We start from the raw sequence: 21,332 nt of genomic DNA on the forward strand, positions 1-21,332 counted from the left end.
TAGCTTTTTTTTTGGAATAATTACCTTAAATCAGCCTTTGAGTAATGTGAACTAAAAGTAAGCACAAGAAATCAGAAATCATTTACTTGTTTTAAGTAGCAGTTTGAAAAGAGACAGCGGCTGACTTCATATGTATTGGAGGAGGCATGCTCTAATCTTCATCTTTTAGCGTTTTAGTGTTGGAATTACTAGTTATGTATAGCTTTATGATTTCTATTTTTCCCCATTTTCTCCCAATTTAGCTTGAACAATTGTCCCATCACTAGTAATAACTCAATACCACGAGGGATAAAAAGACTAGCACACGCCTCCTACGATACATGTGAAGTCAGACTCCGCCTCTTTTTGAACTTCTGCTGATGCTGAAGCATTGCTAAAGCATAGGAAAGCACAGCGACTCGGTTCTGATACATCAGCTCACAGACGCAGCCTTGTGCTGATCCACATCACCCTAGGAGTGATGAGGGGAAAGAGAGAGCTCCATCTACATCTGCTGATGGCAAGCCGCATGACCAGGATTCAAACCAGCGATCTCTCGATCATAGTGGCAGCGCTTTAGACCACTGGACCACTTGGTGCCCGGCCTCCACCTGGGCTGACAAATGGCCCAATGTCAAAGAACTGAATGTTTTAATGATTTAAGGTTTTGTACAGTTGCCTCTGGAGTCTTCTGGTTGAACATGTGATTGAACTACTTGTTCAATTCCTTTTCCTCACATGGCGCTTGACCAGATTTGGTAAGAAAGGAGGGACGGATCTGGACGATAACTGACACGCGATGACAAACTCTCACTTTCACTCTTCACCGAAAAGCAGAAACCGCCAAAAATGAAAAATTGCGGCAGGTCATCCAGGTTAAGATGGAAAGACTTGTATCTGTCCAAATACTAGGGTTTGATGCTGATGCCTCTCCTGGCCACCAAGATTGCCCTCATCAATCACTGCTCTCTCTCTGAGGTAATGGTCTCCAGGGCTGATCCTGCATTTTATTACTCCCCCTCAGCTCCTCCATGTCTCGCCGGCCCTCTCCGGCCTGAGTACCTGCTTCCAGAGCAGCGGCTCAAACAGCGAATAACAATAGGAGAAGATGAGAGTCGGAGGATCACACTGTGCTGCTGCATATCTCTACATCTCAACAAGACCTGGCAGCTTCCAATACAAAGAATTTGTGGGACATAATTAGACAGATGACTAACATGGATGCAAAAAAGAAACCCCTGTCGGCCCTTAATGAAACAACTAGGGCAAATGAACTGAATAACTTCTACATGCGGTTTGATACAGAAAACGTGAAGGAATGTGCTGCAGTATTGGAGAATGTAATCTGTGATTTAAATACGGACAGAGTTACAGTTGAACCACAAGCGGTCAACAAAATTTTTAAAGCCATACAGACCAACAAAGCCACAGGCCCAGATTGTATGACTGCATTCTTGTTAAAAAACTTTGCTGAAGAGCTCTCACCTGTCTGGCACAAATTATTCCAGCTCTCTATAGATACTCATACGGTGCCAAAACTCTGGAAAAAATCTGTAATTATCCCGGTCCCTAAAACAGCTTGCCCTCAGGAGAATAATGATTATAGACTGGTGACACTTACCTCAAACGTTTTTAAATCATTTGAAAGGCTGATGGTTGAAAAGCTTCAAATACAAGTGGAACCGTTAGTGGATAAATTCCAGTTTGCTTATACAAAAAATCGAAGCACAGGTGATGCTATAGCAACATTAATGCATCTTATTCTTAAGCATATTGAATGCCCAACTGCATATGCTCGACTACTCTTTATAGATTTCAGTTCAGCTTTTAACTTAATACAGCCACATCTGATTCTTAATAAGTTAGTCCAGGCAAACGTAAATCCATTTCTAATTAAGTGGTACTATTCTTTCCTGTCTAATAGGCCACAACAAGTAAAGTTTAACTCTGCTCTATCTGACATAACAGTTTGTAGTACTGGGGCCCCTCAGGGGAGTGTCAGTTCACCTTTCCTGTTTACTTTCTACACTAATGATTGTGTTAGTATGGATGCAAACCAGCACCTGATAAAATTTTCTGATGACACAGTTTTGCTTAGTTTGTTAACAAAAACCTCTAACCCAAATATGCATCATATAGCTGTAGAAAATCTTGTGGCCTGGTGTAGGGTACACAAACTGCAGATTAATACAAGTAAGACTGTGGAAATGCTGGTGGATCCTCGAAAAGTCGGAATTTCTGACCCTGTGTCTATCCATGGTCAAACCATTGAGCAGGTGAGCTCATTTAAATATCTTGGAGTTTACATAGACTGTGATCTGAGTTGGAAAACACAGGTGACCAGGGTGTGCTCTAGGATCCATCAGCGCCTTCATTTTCTGCGCAGACTCAGATTATTTGGTGTCTGTAAGAACATTATGTTAATATTCTACAGAGCAGCTATTGAATCAGTTTTAAGATATGGTATTACAAGTTGGTTTGGTAATCTAACAGTTCAATCCAAAACACAATTAAATAGCCTAGTTAAGACAGCTGGGAAAATTATGGGCATTCCTGCCCCTTTTGGCCCGCATGAGCTGTGGCAGCAGGCTATAATTAGGCAGGCTAGGAATATTGTTTCTGATAGTACACATGTGCTACATCAGGAGTACCAGCTCATGAACTCAGGTAGAAGATACAGGGTCCCTTTGTGTAGGCACAATAGGTTTAAACATTCTTTTGTACCACTGTCAATTAAGATTCTAAATAATAAGGACGTCTGACTGTATTTGGTTGTATAGGGGCTGTGGGGTTCTGTGAAAGTATGTAATGTAATGCGCTTAAATCCTTAATGTATTGTAATGATATGGTTTTGGTCACATGATTGTCTGTATGTGTTTGTTTTGTGTTGTAGTGCAGTATGCCCTCAATCCAAGAAAAAATTCTCCTTGGGAGATAAATAAAGAAACTAACTAACTAACTAACTAATCTTTTCTTTCTTTCTACAAATCAGTGTCTCTGCTGACCTCAGATATCGAGAAACCCGGGGACGCGAAGAGAGATGACCAAGAGATCTCCTGCTGAAGAAGACTGAAAGATAACATTTTTTGTAAGACACAGGTGTTCTCTTTTTCTCTTTTTCATTGAGGCAACAAAGACGCTTATATTAACCTGCTGACCACTGGAGGCGCTCCATTGTTCTTCATTGTTATTCAGGACAAAATGAAGAAATAATCTTTCAAAAAATGTGTGAAAAATAATCTCGAGAACAAAGGCAGCTAGCTGAGCAGCTTCTCTGCAAAAAAAATTACCAACATCGACAAAAAAGCGTACAGTGGAGGATCTTGATGAAATATCATTTACCAAAAAAAAAGGCTGATGTCCAGGGAGTAAAATACAATAGAAAAACAAACCTGGCAATCTAAATATTAAAATATTTTAAGAGAATCTCTGAATAAATCAAATGAGCCAAACTGGCAAGCGCTTGACTGTTCATTAGAGCGTTTGGACCGATTGTTGAATCACTAACAGATGCCAAAACATAAGTCTACGACAAAAAAGAAGGCCAACTGTTTCTCTTCTTTTGTATATTCCCTTACATTCAGCCCGCAATCAGCCCCACCTGCGGTCTCCAGTCTCCAGACTACTCCACCCAGAATTAACCACACACTGACACTGCTCCCTGACGGCACCAACCACATGCCACTGCACACGACACTACCCAGAAGCAAATCACGTAGTTGTTGACTACACCTGTCCCTTAGAGTATAAATACACCTCCCCTTCACTCACTCCTTGCTGAGTATTGTTTGGCTAACCCCCACTTTAAGATGCGTTTTTTTATTTATGTTATTTTATGTTTGACCTTTTAGGCTTTTTATTTATTTAATCATTTTATTTGTTTTATTACTGGTTTTACTGCTTTTTTAACTTATTAACTATAACATCTGTTACTTTTTTTTATAATTTGGTGTTGTTTTAGTCCTCTATTTCTTTTCTTGTGTTTATATGTTATTATTCTTAATATTTATCTCTTTATTTTATTTCTTTACATTTTGGCCTGTCTGCATATCCTTTATTACTATTCTGAATTATTGTATTATTGTCATTTCCCTTCTGTGCTTATGTTTCTCTTTCCTCCTGTCATTTCTCCACGTGGTCCTGTGCTCATTTGTAGCTCCGCCCCCTCGTTCCCTTCCCCAGGTGTTCCCTGTTTCCTTTCCTGCCTTGTGTGTGTATTTAAAGGGGACATGAAACACTTCAAGTATTTAGTATAATTAGTATAAAAGGTCTTTAAGCTTTAACACAAATACTCAGGTCTTTAAGATTAAACACAATTCCTCAGGTCTTTCAGCTTAAACACAATTCCTCTGGTAAACATAGTTATCAATAGACAATGAGAAGTGTCATGTAATGCATTGAGGAAACTTGTATTTAAAGACTCTGTACATGGCAGTTTGGGGCAGTTAAAAGGGAGATGGGTTGAGTTGGCTGTGCCCTAACCTATAATAAATTGTACCAACTTGTACATAGCTGGAAGATGGAGTCTTATTTTCTTTGGTAATGGTAATATGGCGTTTTCGAAGTATTGTCCAGTTATGAAGCTTTTTTGACCACCTTTTAGGGACATGCTAGTGGTGAACCGTTGCTCCTACTCTGATATGGTTAACCCTTACTGCTCCTGTCTGCCGGTATTGACCTTGCTTGTTCTGACCACTCTTTGTTTTGCCCCTTTATACAATAAATACTGTTTTCTGTTGACACTGTGTTCCAACATAGAGGCTGTTGGAGTGAGCTGAACATCTGTGAGGCTTCTTTGCCAATTCGCCACTCCCACCCATAGAGTGCATTAAAATTCTGCCTCGATAAAACAGTTTTCCAGCACTCCCAGAGCGATTACACCGCCCATCAGTCAGTAGCGTTCCATCCGAGCCCTGCAGTAAAGCACAGTTTAACTCTTGTGGAAGACGCTCTTCTCTTGGTAGAGCTTCATCATTACAGTTAGCTCCTGGGCTAACCGAGACGGTGGAGGGATTCTGGGACGAGGCGACCAAGGTTTTTATGGACGTAGGAATAAAATAAAAAAATATCTTTTCTTTGTATGCGCTTGTTAATATAGACAGCGCTTCCTCGGGACATGCTCAACACAGCCTGGCCTTCTGTTCTTCCTCTGCATTTGTTCTGAACCTCCTGTATCATCCTTCTGCACTTCGTTTGGCTCTTCTACAAGCCTGGTGAACTCCTTATGGATCATCTCTGGGTTTACTGGAAAGCTTATGGGGTCAAACCAACAAAAGCCGAAGCAGAAGCTTAAGAATAAGATAAGCGAGGTATGGTTATTCATCATGGGTTTGTACGTAAGGGCAGGGGTCTATCAACAGGACACAAATAAAATAAAATAATAGAAATAAAGCTCAGAGAAAAGTCCCAGAATGTATTGTATTTGTATTTGTCTGTGAATGAAATGCCTTAGGAAAAGGTCGTGATTGGCTGGATTTCATTGGCGCTCAAACATGAGCATTAGCAGGATCACCTGTCAGGTACTGAGAGTTTTTACTAAACTGGGAAAATCTGTTTTTAGCTACAGAGAATAAGTGAGGGAGCAGGAATTCACTGTAGGAAACTCTAAAACTCTAAAACTAAAGATTAAACTAAAATTTAATCATTTTAAACAGTTAGTCTCTATTACGAACCTTCACAAAAGAGCCTGTTCATTTATCATGTATTTTTAGTAATTTATTAATTTTATGTTTTAACTTTAAGCTATTTTATTTATTTTATCATTTTATTTGTTTTATAACTGGATTTACTTTCGGCCTTTTACCTTTTAATTTCATTAATTTCATTCATTTCTGTCACATCCTTGTCTTGTCCCTTGCCCCTCCATGTCTTTTTTTCCTCTCCTTTATTTAAGACCAGACCACCAAACAAAAAAAAAAACACAAGGGTTTTTTTTTTAAATACACAAATGTGAATAGAAAACACCTGGGGACAGGTAATGAGGTAATGGGCGGAGCTAGAAATGAACACAGGCGGGAGCACTGAAGACATGGGTGGAGACTAGAAGAGACACAGAGAGGACAACAAACAAAGAAGGGGAAAAACATGGAGGCTGACAAGGGACAGGACAAGGACGTGACAATTTCATCCTTTTATTTATTTTTTATATATTTTTATATAATATTTCATTTTTAATTTAAATTTAAAGATTAATTTAAAGTTCCCACATTAACACTTTTTTATTTTTGGTGTTTATTGTGTTTAGATTTTATTATTCTGATTATATATCTTATATTCCTGTCATTTCTCCATGTGGTCCTGTGCTCATTTGTAGCTCCGCCCCTCGTTCCCTTCCCCAGGGGTTCCCTGTTTTCTTTCCTGCCTTGTGTGTGTATTTAAGCCCCTGTGTTTTCAGTATTAGTTTGTCGGTTCTTGTACATTGTTTGCATCTGTTCTGATTGCATTTATGTTTGTTTGTATGAGATTTTTTTTTGTTTTCTGTTACTAGAAAAAACTCTATTAAACTCTATTAAAAATTAAAGGAGAGATCAGAATTTGTATTTGTATATTGTATAAGTTGCACCGTGTCTCCAGTGTCTTTTTATTTCATGCATATCTCAGGCAGGCAGATAAAGGAAGCGGCTGGAGCTCGAACCCTGGACATTTTAATTAGCTGCTCTTTAATTCAGCCTGACCCTCTTTCAACTTTGATCAGCCAGCGGAGCAGCGGATAAGGAGCTGTCACTCAAAAAGCCAGCGGCTGCTTCACCCGCCACACTGTCTCTTCCACCCGGCACACTGTCTCTACCACCCGGCACACTGTTTCTACCACCTGGCACACTGTCTCTACCACCCGGCACACTGTTTCTACCACCTGGCACACTGTCTCTACCACCCGGCACACTGTCTCTACCACCCGGCACACTGTTTCTACCACCTGGCACACTGTCTCTACCACCCGGCACACTGTCTCTACCAGACGACACACTGTCTCTATCAGATGACACACTGTTTCTCCCACCCGGCACACTGTTTCTCCCACCTTCACACTGTCTCTACCACCTGACACACTGTCTCTACCACCAGGCACACTGTCTCTACCACTCGGCACACCGTCTCTACCACCCGGCACACTGTCTCTACCACTCGGCACACTGTCACTACCAATCGGCACACTGTCTCTACCACTCGGCACACTGTCTCTACCACTCGGCACACTGTCTCTACCAGACGGCACACTGTCTCTACCAGACGGCACACTGTCTCTACCAGACGGCACACTGTCTCTACCACTCGGCACACTGTCTCTACCAGACGGCACACTGTCTCTACCAGACGGCACACTGTCTCTACCACTCGGCACACTGTCTCTACCAGACGGCACACTGTCTCTACCAGACGGCACACTGTCTCTACCAGACGGCACACTGTCTCTACCAGACGGCACACTGTCTCTACCAGACGGCACACTGTCTCTACCACTCGGCACACTGTCTCTACCAGACGGCACACTGTCTCTACCAGACGGCACACTGTCTCTACCAGACGGCACACTGTCTCTACCAGACGGCACACTGTCTCTACCACTCGGCACACTGTCTCTACCAGACGGCACACTGTCTCTACCAGACGGCACACTGTCTCTACCAGACGGCACACTGTCTCTACCACTCGGCACACTGTCTCTACCAGACGGCACACTGTCTCTACCACTCGGCACACCGTCTCTACCACTCGCCACACTGTCTCTACCACCCGGCACACTGTCTCTACCACCCGGCACACTGTTTCTACCACCTGGCACACTGTCTCTACCAGACGACACACTGTCTCTATCAGATGACACACTGTTTCTCCCACCCGGCACACTGTTTCTCCCACTTTCACACTGTCTCTAACACCTGACACACTGTCTCTACCACCAGGCACACTGTCTCTACCACTCGGCACACCGTCTCTACCACTCGGCACACCGTCTCTACCACCCGGCACACCGTCTCTACCACCCGGCACACTGTTTCTCCCACCTTCACACTGTCTCTACCACCCGGCACACTGTCTCCACCACTCGGCACACTGTCTCCACCACCCGGCACACCGTCTCTACCACCCGGCACACTGTCTCTACCACTCGGCACACTGTCACTACCAATCGGCACACTGTCTCTACCACTTGGCACACTGTCACTACCAATTGGCACACTGACTCTACCACCCGGCACACCGTCTCTACCACCCGGCACACCGTCTCTACCACCCGGCACACTGTCTCCACCACTCGGCACACTGTCTCCACCACCCGGCACACTGTCTCTACCACCCGGCACACTGTCTCTACCACTCGGGACACTGTCACTACCAATCGGCACACTGTCTCTACCACTCGGCACACTGTCTCTACCAGACGGCACACTGTCTCTACCACTGGGTACACTGTCTCTACCACTGGGTACACTGTCTCTACCAGACGGCACACTGTCTCTACCACTCGGCACACTGTCTCTACCAGACGGCACACTGTCTCTACCACTCGGCACACCGTCTCTACCACCCGGCACACTGTGGCTGAAATAACAAAAAAAAGATGCAGTGCTTTAAGAGCTCAAATTATGCAAATAAAACAAGTTCATATTCATAAAGTTTTTAAAAGATTCAGAAATCAATATTTGGTGGAATAATCCTGATGGTTTTTAACCACCGTTTTTAATCATGCATCTTGACATCATGTTCTCCTCCACCAGTCTTACACACTGCTTTTGGATAACGTTATGCTGCTTTACTCCTGGTGCAAAAAATTCAAGCAGTTCAGTTTGGTGGTTTGATGGTTTGTGATCATCCATCTTCCTCTTGATTATATTCCAGAGGTTTTTAATTTGGTAAAATCAAAGAAACTCATCATTTTTAAGTGTTTTCTTATTTTTAACAGAGCTGTATAATGTATAGTTTTGAATATTGAAATGTGAAGCTTCACAAAAACATCTGGGTGATAAAACATCCATCCATCCTTTATCTGATGGTTCTAGACAGGATCACAGTGGGTCAAGGGCCTACCTGGAAGTACAGAGCACATGACAGGAATACCTCCTCTGAATGGGTTGCCAGTCAATCACAGAGTAACGCATGAATTATTCATATGGATAACCAGTGATGGGAGTAACGGCGTTGAAATAAACTGTGTTACCAATGTCGTTACTTTTTTCAGTAAGGAATAATCTAACTAATTACTCTGACTGTAACTATAACACCGTTACCATTTCCCTGTTACACCCCGTTACTACATGTTACTTTAGCCGTTCAATTAACTTTTTTTTTAAACTTTTAATGCACACGGACAAAGACGCAAGTGTGTGTGTGTGCGTTGTGTGTGTGAGTTACAAGGGAAGGGAGGATGAGATAACAGACTACGCAACGATTGGCTAAGATATAGTAAGATTACGTCTTCAGCCAATCAGAGAAAATAGGTGGGTGGGTGTTTAGAGCTCATAGTGAGAGATGGTGAGTGAGGAGGACTCCAGTGGAAAAACAGTCTTTTCCAGATGGAAATACCCACACTATTTCACACTCACTAAGGTCAAAGGTTAAAATGTGCACGTCGAGTTCACATTATATCCCTGAATGAAAAACCTCTATGCAGGTTCTTGTCTTTGCTGTCGTGTACTCTATACATCTGGCTTATGAAACACACTCTGAGAAGGTAGGGGCCAGGGGGTGGTGGAGGTGTTTGGGGGGTGGTGGAGGTGTTTGGGGGGTGGGGGGGTTGGGTTTATGGGGGCGAGTAACACAAAAGTAAAGCAATAGTTACTTTTACTGGTAACTAGTTACTTTTATAGTGGAGTAACTCAGTTAGTATCTCAGTTACTTTTTTGGAGAAGTAACGAGTAACTATAACTAATTACTTTTTCCAAGTAACATGCTCAAACACTGCATATAACGCACCTTGCATTGGAGGTAGCAGGTAATGTGGGCACCATGAGAAAAATAAAGATGAATAAATAAATCAGCTGTGTATTGGTATCGAAATTCTAAGTATTCGAAGTAAATAAGCTGTATATCATTGCTGTCCTATGAAAAACACTTATCTCCATTTATCTCCAAACTGTCCCTTACAATGTGCCAAAATTTATTGATGAACGGACCAATAGAAACTCTTCAAAATGACCTGAAATCAACTCTTTTTACATTGACTCCCATTGAAAGTTAAGAAGGTTTTTTCTCTCTCTTGTAAAGTTGCTGTTTTGGAGATAAGTGTTTTTTATTGGACAGCGACGAGATATACAATGCATGATTTTTGATGCAATTTGCGTCAGTGGGTTTCTAAAGGTTAATCCAGAAACCAATACTGTTCTCAAATATAACAGCAATAGACAAAAAGATTTTAATATGATCTGCAATCAGCAACGTAGAGGAAAGCCACATGGATATTATCAATAATGCACCAAACTCCCCTCAGACAGAAAGTGTAGGAAACATCTTACCCACAAACCCAAGAGCTGTACAGCAAACACACAACACACTGTGCCCTCGCATCAACCCAGTGATAGAGGTAAGGGTTTCAGCAACTGCTACTTCAGTAAACTATCTGCTGATGTGCACTTTTTACTCTCTAGACGGAGAGAAAGAAGAACAGCAGTAGAGTTCCCATTAATCTATTTTCAGAGTTAAAACTATGGAGAGTAGGAGGCTGTAAGCCTGAGAAAAATGTCTCAAAACTGGAGAAGATCTGAGTTAAAACAGCAGCTGAGCTACAACAACTTTATTCTCTTATTTCATCTTTTTATTCTTCCTAATCTTACTGACTTTATGATCTTAGCCATAAATAATTTCTTACAAATATATAAGAAAAACAGTTTAGAGTCGAAACCGAACATTAGAAACTTATGAATTAATTCTGAACAATATTGTAGATATCAAATACACAATTATTAACAAAGAGGCTAGAATTACAGGAGCAGTCAGGGACAGGCAGGGTCCGTAACAGGAAGGCAGCAATAGTAAACAACATACTAGAGTGGAAAACCAAAAAAATGGTGTCATATATGGTAAATCCAGCAGGAAAAAGGCAAGACAAAAGAGTAGTCAAAGTACAAAAATAGGTCGGCAACAGAGAACAAACAATACAGAGAGCAAGAGAGACAAGAGAGAAGTTGAAAAACAAATCAGGTCAGTAGACAAGGCAAAAATAAAAGAAACGCTTAGTAGAAGTGCTAGCAAACTAGGTTCAATACTCGGCGATGAGCTAAAAACTGAGGGGTACATATACTACACAGAACAGGTGTGTGCAATCAGAAGCTGGGGGAGCAGGAACGCCAAAGCATAACATGATTAGCAGAGCCAAGAAAGTCTGGTTTGAGTGCATGCTGGGAATTGGAGTCTTTGTAGTTTGAATCAAAATGTGAAAATAATGTGAAAAATCTAAGTTTTTCACTATAATCCAACAAAAAATGCTGGGGCAGAATGTAAGTGCCAAAAATAATTAAAGTTTAGGGCTAGAAATGACTTTAAAAATTGCCCGAAAAGATTAGATTTCAACAGATGATTTAATCATGATTTGCTAAAAAAGCAATTTCCACGTTTTTTGAGGAGAAGATGCAAAGTATTGGTTTGTAACAAATACAGCAGCATGTTTTCCTGGGACTTTCACTCATTTTTCAAAATCAAACAAATCAAAATCACAAGGTGCGACTGCTGAGGAAGATGGTACAGATACAGATACAATCAGGAAAAGCACCATGTCTACATCAACCCGTGAATTAGTATGCATGGACCCGCCCACCTTGATTCGGGACCGCCCACAGACAGAGCTGAAGCCGGGTGGCGACACGTCTCGTCAGATAGGAGATAACCAACAGCGCTAAGAACAGCATGCAGTTCATTCCTGTGTTATTTGTGCGAATAACACATCAGTGTTTATATACATTACCCAGTAATTCAGAGCTAAGAAACAAATGGTTAGAATTAATCTACTCACCTCTGTCTGTGTGTGTGTAACTATAGGTTTAAATAGGATCTCCGGTGGATTTGGTGTTTTACAGAGACTCTAAGACTAGGTCAGTGTCTGAACTGCTCTTAGCAGGGCATTATTACACATGTTATAAAGTAACATATGACATTGTAAAGACTGTTATTAGTGTAAAAATGTCTTTATTTTATAGCGTTTCTAACTGTTGTTTGTCTCGCTGCCTCCTGGTGTCGCGGTGCTGTTAGCCAATCAGAGGCGATATGTTTGCATGTATGAATATTCATGAGCAAGAGCCGAAATCCTGTCGTCAGCTCATTTTAAACATTTTAAAATGAATGAAAAAATGATGGAATGAGACTTTAAAAGTAATTGTAAGAAGAAAAACGTTAAAAATCGTTGCATTATCTATACTATTTAATGTTTTTTGAGGTTGTTCATCACAAGTTTATTGGCCTTATTATCCTGCCCTAAAGTAGTCATACTGTCATGTAAATATGAAACCTTAGGAACATAGAAAATTGGGCATTTTGCAGAGGTCACCACATCCACCCAGCAGTCATGTGGCCACATCATCAGCACCAGCCTCCAGCATCACTTACCCCAGACATCTCCACACCGCCTGCAGGAAGGAGCTCATTCACAGTCCACAGCACACCCCTCCGCAAAATTACCCTCATTTTCAAAGGGTTTATTTGCAGAAAAAGCCAAAAACAGGTAGAAGAGGAATCAGGGCAGGTCTGGAAGGAGAGCTCTGTGATTTGTATCTATTGTATTTCCAGTCTCATCATTATAAACATTCTGAGTTCATAAATATAAAAGGAGTATCTGGTTATTTATCAGGATGCTTTATTGGATTATCAGACACGGCGATGCTGAAAAACATGTCCTGCCATTTGTTGGAACTGGTGTTTTATGTAAATGTAATGATTATAGGAGTGTGAAGGTGTATAATATTATAAGTTTATTACTTTAGACATCTCTCCAATACTGAACAGCCATGAGGAACATCACACTTCTCTCCCACACGCAGCACAAGGCTGATCTCTGCCCTCGTCTGAATGGTTAATTGGGGCTTTTGCTCTTTGCACAGCCTTTCAGTACATCAATGATTTCCAACGGTCCTCAGCAGCCAACAAGATAACCAAAGAATACGTCCTTGAAGAGTCGCGGAGGGGTTCATTACTTACGCAACAAGTACTTGCTTGTTTATTTTTCTGGTGGAGATCAACATTTAATTTGTTTTCCACCTTCAGACTCAAAACTAAACCCTTAAAAATCACAGTTATGGAAGCAAGATGCTGTTTCTCATGAATTATTGAGAAATTCTGAATTTTCCAGCACATGCATTTCAGCACTGTTGCTGTGGACCACCAGGCCATGTGCAGAAATGTTATTTCGCACACATTTTGTTGTGTTTAAGCTGTTTTTTGGTCAAGTACTCATTAAACTTGAGTATTACAATTACATTTAAGGTATTTAGCAGACGCCCTTCTCTCTCTCTCTCTCTCTCTGTTTTTTTCTTTCTCACTTTCTCTCTCTATCTCTCAATATGTTTAGGAAAAAATGTTCTGTAGATAAATCAGTTAAATGAATGCTGTTGTTTTTGTTCTGAATAAAGCGACACAATCAGATCTAACTAGAGCTAAAAGATGGATCCTCTCATGATGACAGTAGGAGAGAAACCTGGTTTCAGTATTTAATAAAAGAGCTTGAGCCCTGTTACAACATTACATCCCAAAATACTAAACATGATTATAACAAAGATTTATTCTTATTATGAAGTTAATAAAGGAGAGGCTATACAGAATAACCAGCCTCTTTATTTTTCTATACCTTCACACCCCTGATATGAATACATTTTTACAGCAGTACCATTTAATCAAATTTATAATAATAAGTCATAATAATAGCACATCTTCTCCTCTGTCTATTAGTAGTGGTTATGCACCAGTCACATATTTTAGAGGGAAATTGGCAGACTTTTTTGATTTTTTTTTTTTGGCTGCGTTTACTCTACAGTACTTCCAATACTTTGCATTTGCCAAAACTTCAGCATAAAAACATTATGTTGAATTTAATGTGCCAGATTGTTATTTTAAATCCTTAAAATGATGAAGAGTTTTTCATTTTTTTTAAATCTGCCAATTAAAAACACATGACTCAAACAGACAGTCGCCTCCTACGTTACAGCACTTCATTTATCCCAATTACTCATGCATGTGATGTCTTGGTGTATGTGACTTAGCATATGCAAATTCAGTGAGAATGCATTTACTGTACCTGCTTTATGTACAGTATACATATATATTAGATAGATAGATAGATAGATAGATAGATAGATAGATAGATAGATAGATAGATAGATAGATAGATAGATAGATAGATAGATAGATAGATAGATAGATACTTTATCTACACAGTACACAACAGTTACAAGGGAAGGATAAGGTAAAACAATACTTATAAAAACACAAATTCAATAAAATATAAAGTATAAAAGTACAGTCTGTAGTGTGTAATTGAGGTAGTGCAGTTAAACACAGTAGACAGTGAACACCATTGTAATTGAAATTAAAAATAGAGTTAATATATTGTATATTGTAATTGAAACTGAAGGTCCCTGACCCACTTGATTATCCCCTACTTGTAAGTATGTGCTTTTATTATGCCTTATTAATATGAATTAGCTTTAACTGCTGAAGATACAAATATATATTTTGTCCTGAACATAATGTAAGAGAAAGAGGGCGAGAGAGAGCGCACACGCGAGAGAGAGAACGCGAGAGAGAAAGGAAGCGATAGAGAGAGAGAATGCAAGAGAGAAAGGGGGTGCAAGTGCGAGAAAGAAAGAGAGAGAGAGAGAATTTGCGCGCGAGAAAGAGAAAGCACACGCGAGAGAGATAGAGAGAACATGAGAGAGAAAGAAAGCGGTAGAGAGAAAGAATGCGAGAGAGAAAGAAAATATGCACGCGCGAGAAAGAGAGGGCGTGTGCGAGAGAGAGAGAACATATTGTGAGAGAGAGGGCGAGAGAGAGCGCACGCGAGAGAGAGAATGCGAGAGAGAAAGGAAGCAATAGAAAGAGAGAATGCAAGAGAGAGAGGGGGTGCACGTGAGAGAGAAAGAGACAGAGAGAGAGAGAGAGAGAGAGAGAATGTGCACGCGTGAGAAAGAGAGATAGAGAGAACGCTAGAGAGAAAGAATGCGAGAGAGAAAGAAAATATGCACGCGCGAGAAAGAGAGGGCGTGTGCGAGCGCACGCGAGAGAGAGAATGCGAGAGAGAAAGGAAGCAATAGAAAGAGAGAATGCAAGAGAGAGAGGGGGTGCACGTGAGAGAGAAAGAGACAGAGAGACAGAGAGAGAGAGAGAGAGAATGTGCACGCGTGAGAAAGAGAGATAGAGAGAACGCTAGAGAGAAAGAAAGTGATAGAGAGAGAATGCGAGAGAGAAAAAAAAATATGCGTGTGCGAGAAAGAGAGAAAGAGAGAGAGAGAGAGAGAGAGGCGTGTCCAAGAGAGAGAGACTCCTATAGGTTGTATTGTGTATTCTGGGTGCATTTACGCGACGGTTTTCAAATAATAAAGAACACACCTACCGTTACACCTCTATTATATATCCATGTAATGTTTTTGACATTGACACTGGGACAAAGTAAAACAAAAAAGTCAAAGACTTTGTAAGGGAATAAATTTCTAATTATAAACGCAATATAAATTCATGCAATTCTACAATGACATTAAAATAAACGCCAAATTAACGGCTGTAACAACTCCGGACTTTTGAGGAATAGTGCAGGACTGAAACAGGGATCTTCCTCTGTTAGTGAATAAGTGTGATGACGGTGCACAAAGTAGTACAGAGAGCAGAATCAGAAGAGTCAGACGGGGTAAGGCCTCCGGATTCATCCTGAAATAAACTTCACGCTTCACTGCTGAGCTTCGTGCTTCCTCTGAGAAAGACACATCAAACAATAAACCCCCCGTAATTTAATATCTCCAATAGAGAGGTGAGAGCAGGTGTCTGCAGGCAAACCTTCAAAGCACTGCTGAAGGAAAGAGGAAGAGAAAGAAAGAAAGAAAGAAAGAAAGAAAGAAAGAGGAAGGAAGCGCTGTATTCTGTATTCCCCCGACACAGCAAAAAAAACAAAAAAAAACAGCTGGGCATCTTCAAAACACGAGCTGACAAATATTGGATCAACTAAGCACACAGCTCTGGTCAAACAAGAGGGAATCCAGCTGAATTCTAATGGGCAGCAGCAGCAGCAGCAGCGCCGCCTCTGCAGATCCAAACTCCATCAGCGCTGCTCAGAAACTCAGAAACCAGAGATACAACAACACCAATCAGAACTGCTAGAGCTGTTAATATCACACCAGTGTTCATTTCATCAACGAAAACTACGACTACTTCCTCAGCCGCCCTTCAGAGGAAACCCAATTTGGCCGCTTGCATTCGCGACCTCGTTTTTTCAGTTATGACCCATCTCTTATGGCCATAGGTGAGAGTAGGAACAAAGATGGAGAGAAACAACAGGATTTCGGCTCTTGACACAAGGAGGAAGTGAGATGAACAACAGTTAGAAACGTTTTAAAATAAAGAAATTTTTACACTAATAACAGTTTTTGCAATGCTATATGTTACTTTACAACATGTGTAATAAAGCCACTGACCTAGTCTTAGAGTCTCTGTAAAACACCAAATCCACCGGAGATCCTATTTAAACCTATAGTTACTTACACACAGAGGTGGGTAGACCAGGTCCAGGTTTTTACTTTTAACTAGTGTAACCAGAACTGTTCTAAACATCTAAACACCTACCTATCTCAATTGTACTTGTCTGGTGGTGTTTTTCCTCCATAGACTAATTCTAACCATTTGTTTCTTAGCTCTGAATTACTGGGTAAAGTATATAAACACTGATGTGTTATTCGCACAAATAACACAGGAATGAACTGCATGCTGTTCCTAGCGCTGTTAGTTATCTCCTATCTGACGAGACGGCGTCGCTGCTCGGCTTCAGCTCTGCTGTCTGTGGGCGGTCCTGAGCCGAGGTGGGCGGGGCCATGAATACTAATTCACGGGTTGATGTAGACACAGTGATTTTCCTGATCGACTCGTTTGTGTTTTTCTGAATATTTTCTTTTGCTAATTGCTACAGACAATGAGGAAGAGTTTCATCATGTGCAGCATCATAAACAACTCTAACAAGGATTTTAGAGGAAGGACACTTTAAATTAACACAATTAAAATAGTAAAACAGTTTCACCCTGTACTCATACATCCTCAGAAGTGAGGAAAGGCTGTGATCTGTGGTCCAGAAGCAGGAATAAAAGAAAAAGTCTGACCGTGAAAAGGTTTGATGAAAGCAGTAAAAGTGCTGATTACACCAGCGTGTGGATGAGTCGCCGACCTTTACATTAATCAGTGCACTGTGTGAGCTCCAGAGACCCAAACCCAGTCTGGACCAGAGAGCAGAACAAAGTTCCACTCGTCCTCTCTCGCTCTCTCTCTCTCTCTCTTTTCTCTTCCCGCTTCACCGTTTACAAAGTAATCTGCTCCCGAGCAGACAAGCATCAGCAGGGCTTATCTAGAGCTCTCGGTTGCCAGGTATGGAACAGCACACTGCACTGAGGCCAAAAGAGAGGGAGAGGTGAAAGACAGAGACGGAGAGAGAGAAACAGAAATAAAAAGAAGGAGAGAGATGCAGAATTACATATAAAGACATCTCAGTGGATTTGAAAATATGTAGAATTACACAAAGGTAGTCTGAAAAGATTGGCGGACTTAAACAAATATATACAACATATTCCGCCAAATCTGTGCCATTTCTGTCCCCAGGTAATTACATGTATAAATGTGCACAAAAAATAACTTTAAAATACATTTTATTATTAAGCATAGTGTATTGTACATTTAACTAATCGCAAAGGTGAGATATATAATTAAAACATTAATAAAAACTACTTAGAACACTGAAAAAATAGCATTTGTTTTAAACTTTACCATAAATATATATTTATTAAAATCCTTCAGAGATGTATTTTATATAATTGTTAAGTTAAAATAGACATTTTAGTTGTGTCCCTGGGTTTCACTCAGTCCTGTTACCGTAACACACTACCCTAATCATCTAAAACATCTGGAACATTCTGCAACAGGAAGTCACATCTACAACAGGAAGTGACATCAGCTTGTTCTGGTTCTGAAGATCATGGGAAGACCAAAATTAAGTTCCCTTTGTTTTTCTGTATATTTGATCTTATTGTAACGATGACTGAGGAGCTCAATCTCAACACTCAGTCCTGTTACCTAAATTAATTCCTACATCTTATTGGTTTATTTTTGGGTTGAATGTGGGTCACGCAGCAAGACAATGACCCTGCACTCTGAGGTCGTTCTAATAAAGTGGAAGGCCTGACTTTAATCCAATTGAAATGTTGTGGCACCTGAAGGACCTGAAGTGAGCATGAGTTTTCCAAACAAACTAAAAGTTTACAATAATTTTTTCCTAAATTTGGCTCTTTTTGAACTACTTTTAGGACTTAGGAAATCAAATAAGGTTTTAGGTGAAATTTATGCAGATATTCTACAGGATTCTAAACGTTTTAAGCACGATGGTGCTGATAATGCTGATATGGATGGATGGATGGATGACACCCTACTATTCACACAGAAATAAACTTTAAACTCTCCTTCTTTATTCAGAACTAATTGAAACAGATACAAAGACTGTTTGCATTAAGTCACGACAACAGACCAATTATTCTCTAACCTCAGAAGCACCGTCCAGCTTCTGGAGTAAAAGCCAACTATTCTGCCCGTGCAGGAACATTAGAATTAGAAATAGAGTGAATTATTGCATTAGGAGGAGAGTTGTGTCGAAACAAACATCCAGCAATGTGATTTAAACAGCTCCTAAACATCCATCTGCAGAGTTTTAATCAGCGCTGCATCATCATACTCAACAGAGACGTGATTTACAGACATTTATAGTGAATTTTTGCATCAATTGATAAATAAGATTCTCTCTATCTCACACATAGACAGAGAGAGAGACAGAGAGAGACAAACAGAGAGGTGGAGAGAGAGAGACAAACAGAGAGAGACAAACAGAGAGAGACAGAGAAAGAGAGGTGGAGAGAGAGAGAGACAAACAGAAATAAACAGAGATAAACAAACAGACAGAGACAAACAGAGAGACAGAAAGAGAGACAGAGAAAGAGGAAGAAACAGAGAGAGAGAGACAAAAAGTGAGAGCGAGACAAACAAAGATAGATATAAAGAAAGAGACAGAGAGAGAGAGACAGAGAAACAGAGAAAGACAAACAGAGAGACAGACAGCGAGACAGACAGAGAGAGATGAAGAGAGAGAGAGACAAAAAGAAAGAATGGAGAGAGACAAACAGAGAGAAATGAACAGCGAGACAAACAGAGAGAAACAGAGAGAGAGAGAGACAAACAGAGAAAGACAGACAAAGAGACAGAGAAAGACAGAGAGAGATTGACAGAGAGACAAACAGAGAGACGGAGAAGGAGAAACAAACAGAAAGAAACAAATGGAGAGAAAGAGACAGAGAAAAAGAAACAAAGAGTGAGAGATGGAAAGAGATAAACAGAGAAAGACAGAGAGAGAAACACATGAAAAGAGAGACAGAAAGAGAAACAGAGAGATGAATAGAGAGAGAAACAAACAAAGAGAGAGAGCTTTTTTTCACATTCAGTTTCAATTAGAATATATTAGAGATGTATTGATCCAGTACTCAGTATCAGTATTGGTACTGCCCAAAATCACTGCTTCAACTATATATAATTTAAAAATAATATTGTTTTAGGGATTTTTCTGCTGTATTTTTGCATCTTTTGATAAATAAGCTACATGCTCTATCTCTTTTCTGCCTCTCTCTCTCTCTCTCTCTCTCTCTCTCTCTCTTTCGGCACAGCAGGTGGCTACTGAGAGGCCTCTAAATGATCTCAGACCTTTTTCTCATTCTCTCTGCGCTCCCATTCCCCAAAAATAGCTGACTTTTCCGATATACACAGCAAACAGCATCAACCGTCTCCTGCCCTGATTTTATTGGCATCGTATGGAGAAAAAAGTGAGTAGACATTTCTGACTCTCGACTGTTTTCAAGGCTGATGTGTCCTATAGGACAATGTGCGCCACAGATGCACAAATACGTAGTTATTCAGTATGTGAGGCTGGGCGAGTGTGATCAGGCCAGAACTGACGGGCAGATTTAACAATTGCACCAGAGTCCGGCTCTCAAAAGGGGTCATGCTGAAAGTCACTGAATACATTCCAGACAAAACTTTGATGTTCAAAAGCAGCGATTATTATACAAGAGCCCTATCTGCTGCTGATCTGTCACTGTTCACTACTGAAGAGCCACGATTCACCTTTAAAGGTGTCCTTCTGCTAAAATTCACTGTTTTTTGCCTTCTTCAGTGTGAAATACAGTGGGGTCTCTCTGAGTTGTTTATGATGCTGCACAAGAAACTGTTCCTCATCCTCTTCCTCATTGCCTGCAGTAACTAGTAAAAGAAAATATTCAGAAAAATAAATGTGTCGATCAGGAAAAGCACCGTGTCTACATCAACCTGTGAATTAGTATTCATGTATTCATGGCCCCACCCACCTTGGCTTGGGAACGCCCACAAGCAGAGCTGAAGCCGGGCAGTGACGCCGTCTCGTCAGATAGGAGATAACTAACAGCGCTAGGAACAGCATGCAGTTCATTCCTGTGTTATTTGTGCGAATAACACATCAGTGTTTATATACTTTACCCAGTAATTCAGAGCTAAGAAACAAATGGTTAGAATTAGTCTATGGAGGAAAAACACCACCAGACAAGTACAATTGAGATAGGTAGGTGTTAAGATGTTTAGAACTGTTCTGTTTACACTAGTTAAAAGTAAAGATCTACCCCAGGGTTTTGTTCCAACTGTCTGGGGGGATTTTTATTCATGGCCCCGCCCACCTCGGCAAGGGACCGCCCACACTCGAAGCCCACGTCTAAAGCTTAGGAGCTTACTGCTCTGTTTATGGTGAACAGCTAGTTAGCGTTAGCTTTCTTGTGTAAGTAACTATACTGTAGGTTTAAATCGAAATGTTATCAGCTTAGATCAGGCCCAAAAAAATCTGACCCGACCCGAGCCCGGGCACGTTCTACCCGAGCCCGACCCAAACCGACTAATAAACTGGCTGTTTTTGGGCTTTTTAAATGAGTGAAATCTGTTCAGAACGATGTTAATTAACACTGCAACACTGAAGAAGCATAGACCTGATTTAACAGATTTAATAAAAATGTGTAAGAACAGCTAAACACAGCGCTGCACGTCAAACGTGGACAAGTGGGGGAGCTCACGTGTGCGTGAGCCTCAGAGCTGTGTGATTATAACATTCTAAATTTTATTAAACA

General features: G+C 40.7%; 2 protein-coding genes across 3 annotated transcripts in view; one reads left to right on the plus strand and one right to left on the minus strand.

The window, feature by feature from the left end:
• Positions 1–7,863, plus strand: part of LOC125782673 (uncharacterized) — a 90,924-nt gene extending 83,061 nt beyond the window's left edge. Inside the window, exons 3-4 of the mRNA XM_049467428.1 lie at positions 4,944–5,025; positions 6,674–7,863. Of these exons, the coding sequence (XP_049323385.1) occupies positions 4,944–5,025; positions 6,674–7,863 (1,272 nt within the window). The remainder of the gene's footprint in view (positions 1–4,943; positions 5,026–6,673) is intronic.
• The window catches only part of grik4 (glutamate receptor, ionotropic, kainate 4), a 1,128,391-nt gene that overhangs the window by 915,155 nt on the left and 191,904 nt on the right, over positions 1–21,332 (minus strand). The window lies entirely within an intron of this gene.

This window comes from Astyanax mexicanus, chromosome 18 (assembly GCF_023375975.1).
Source record: "Astyanax mexicanus isolate ESR-SI-001 chromosome 18, AstMex3_surface, whole genome shotgun sequence".
In the NCBI taxonomy this organism is placed as follows: Eukaryota; Metazoa; Chordata; class Actinopteri; order Characiformes; family Acestrorhamphidae; genus Astyanax; species Astyanax mexicanus.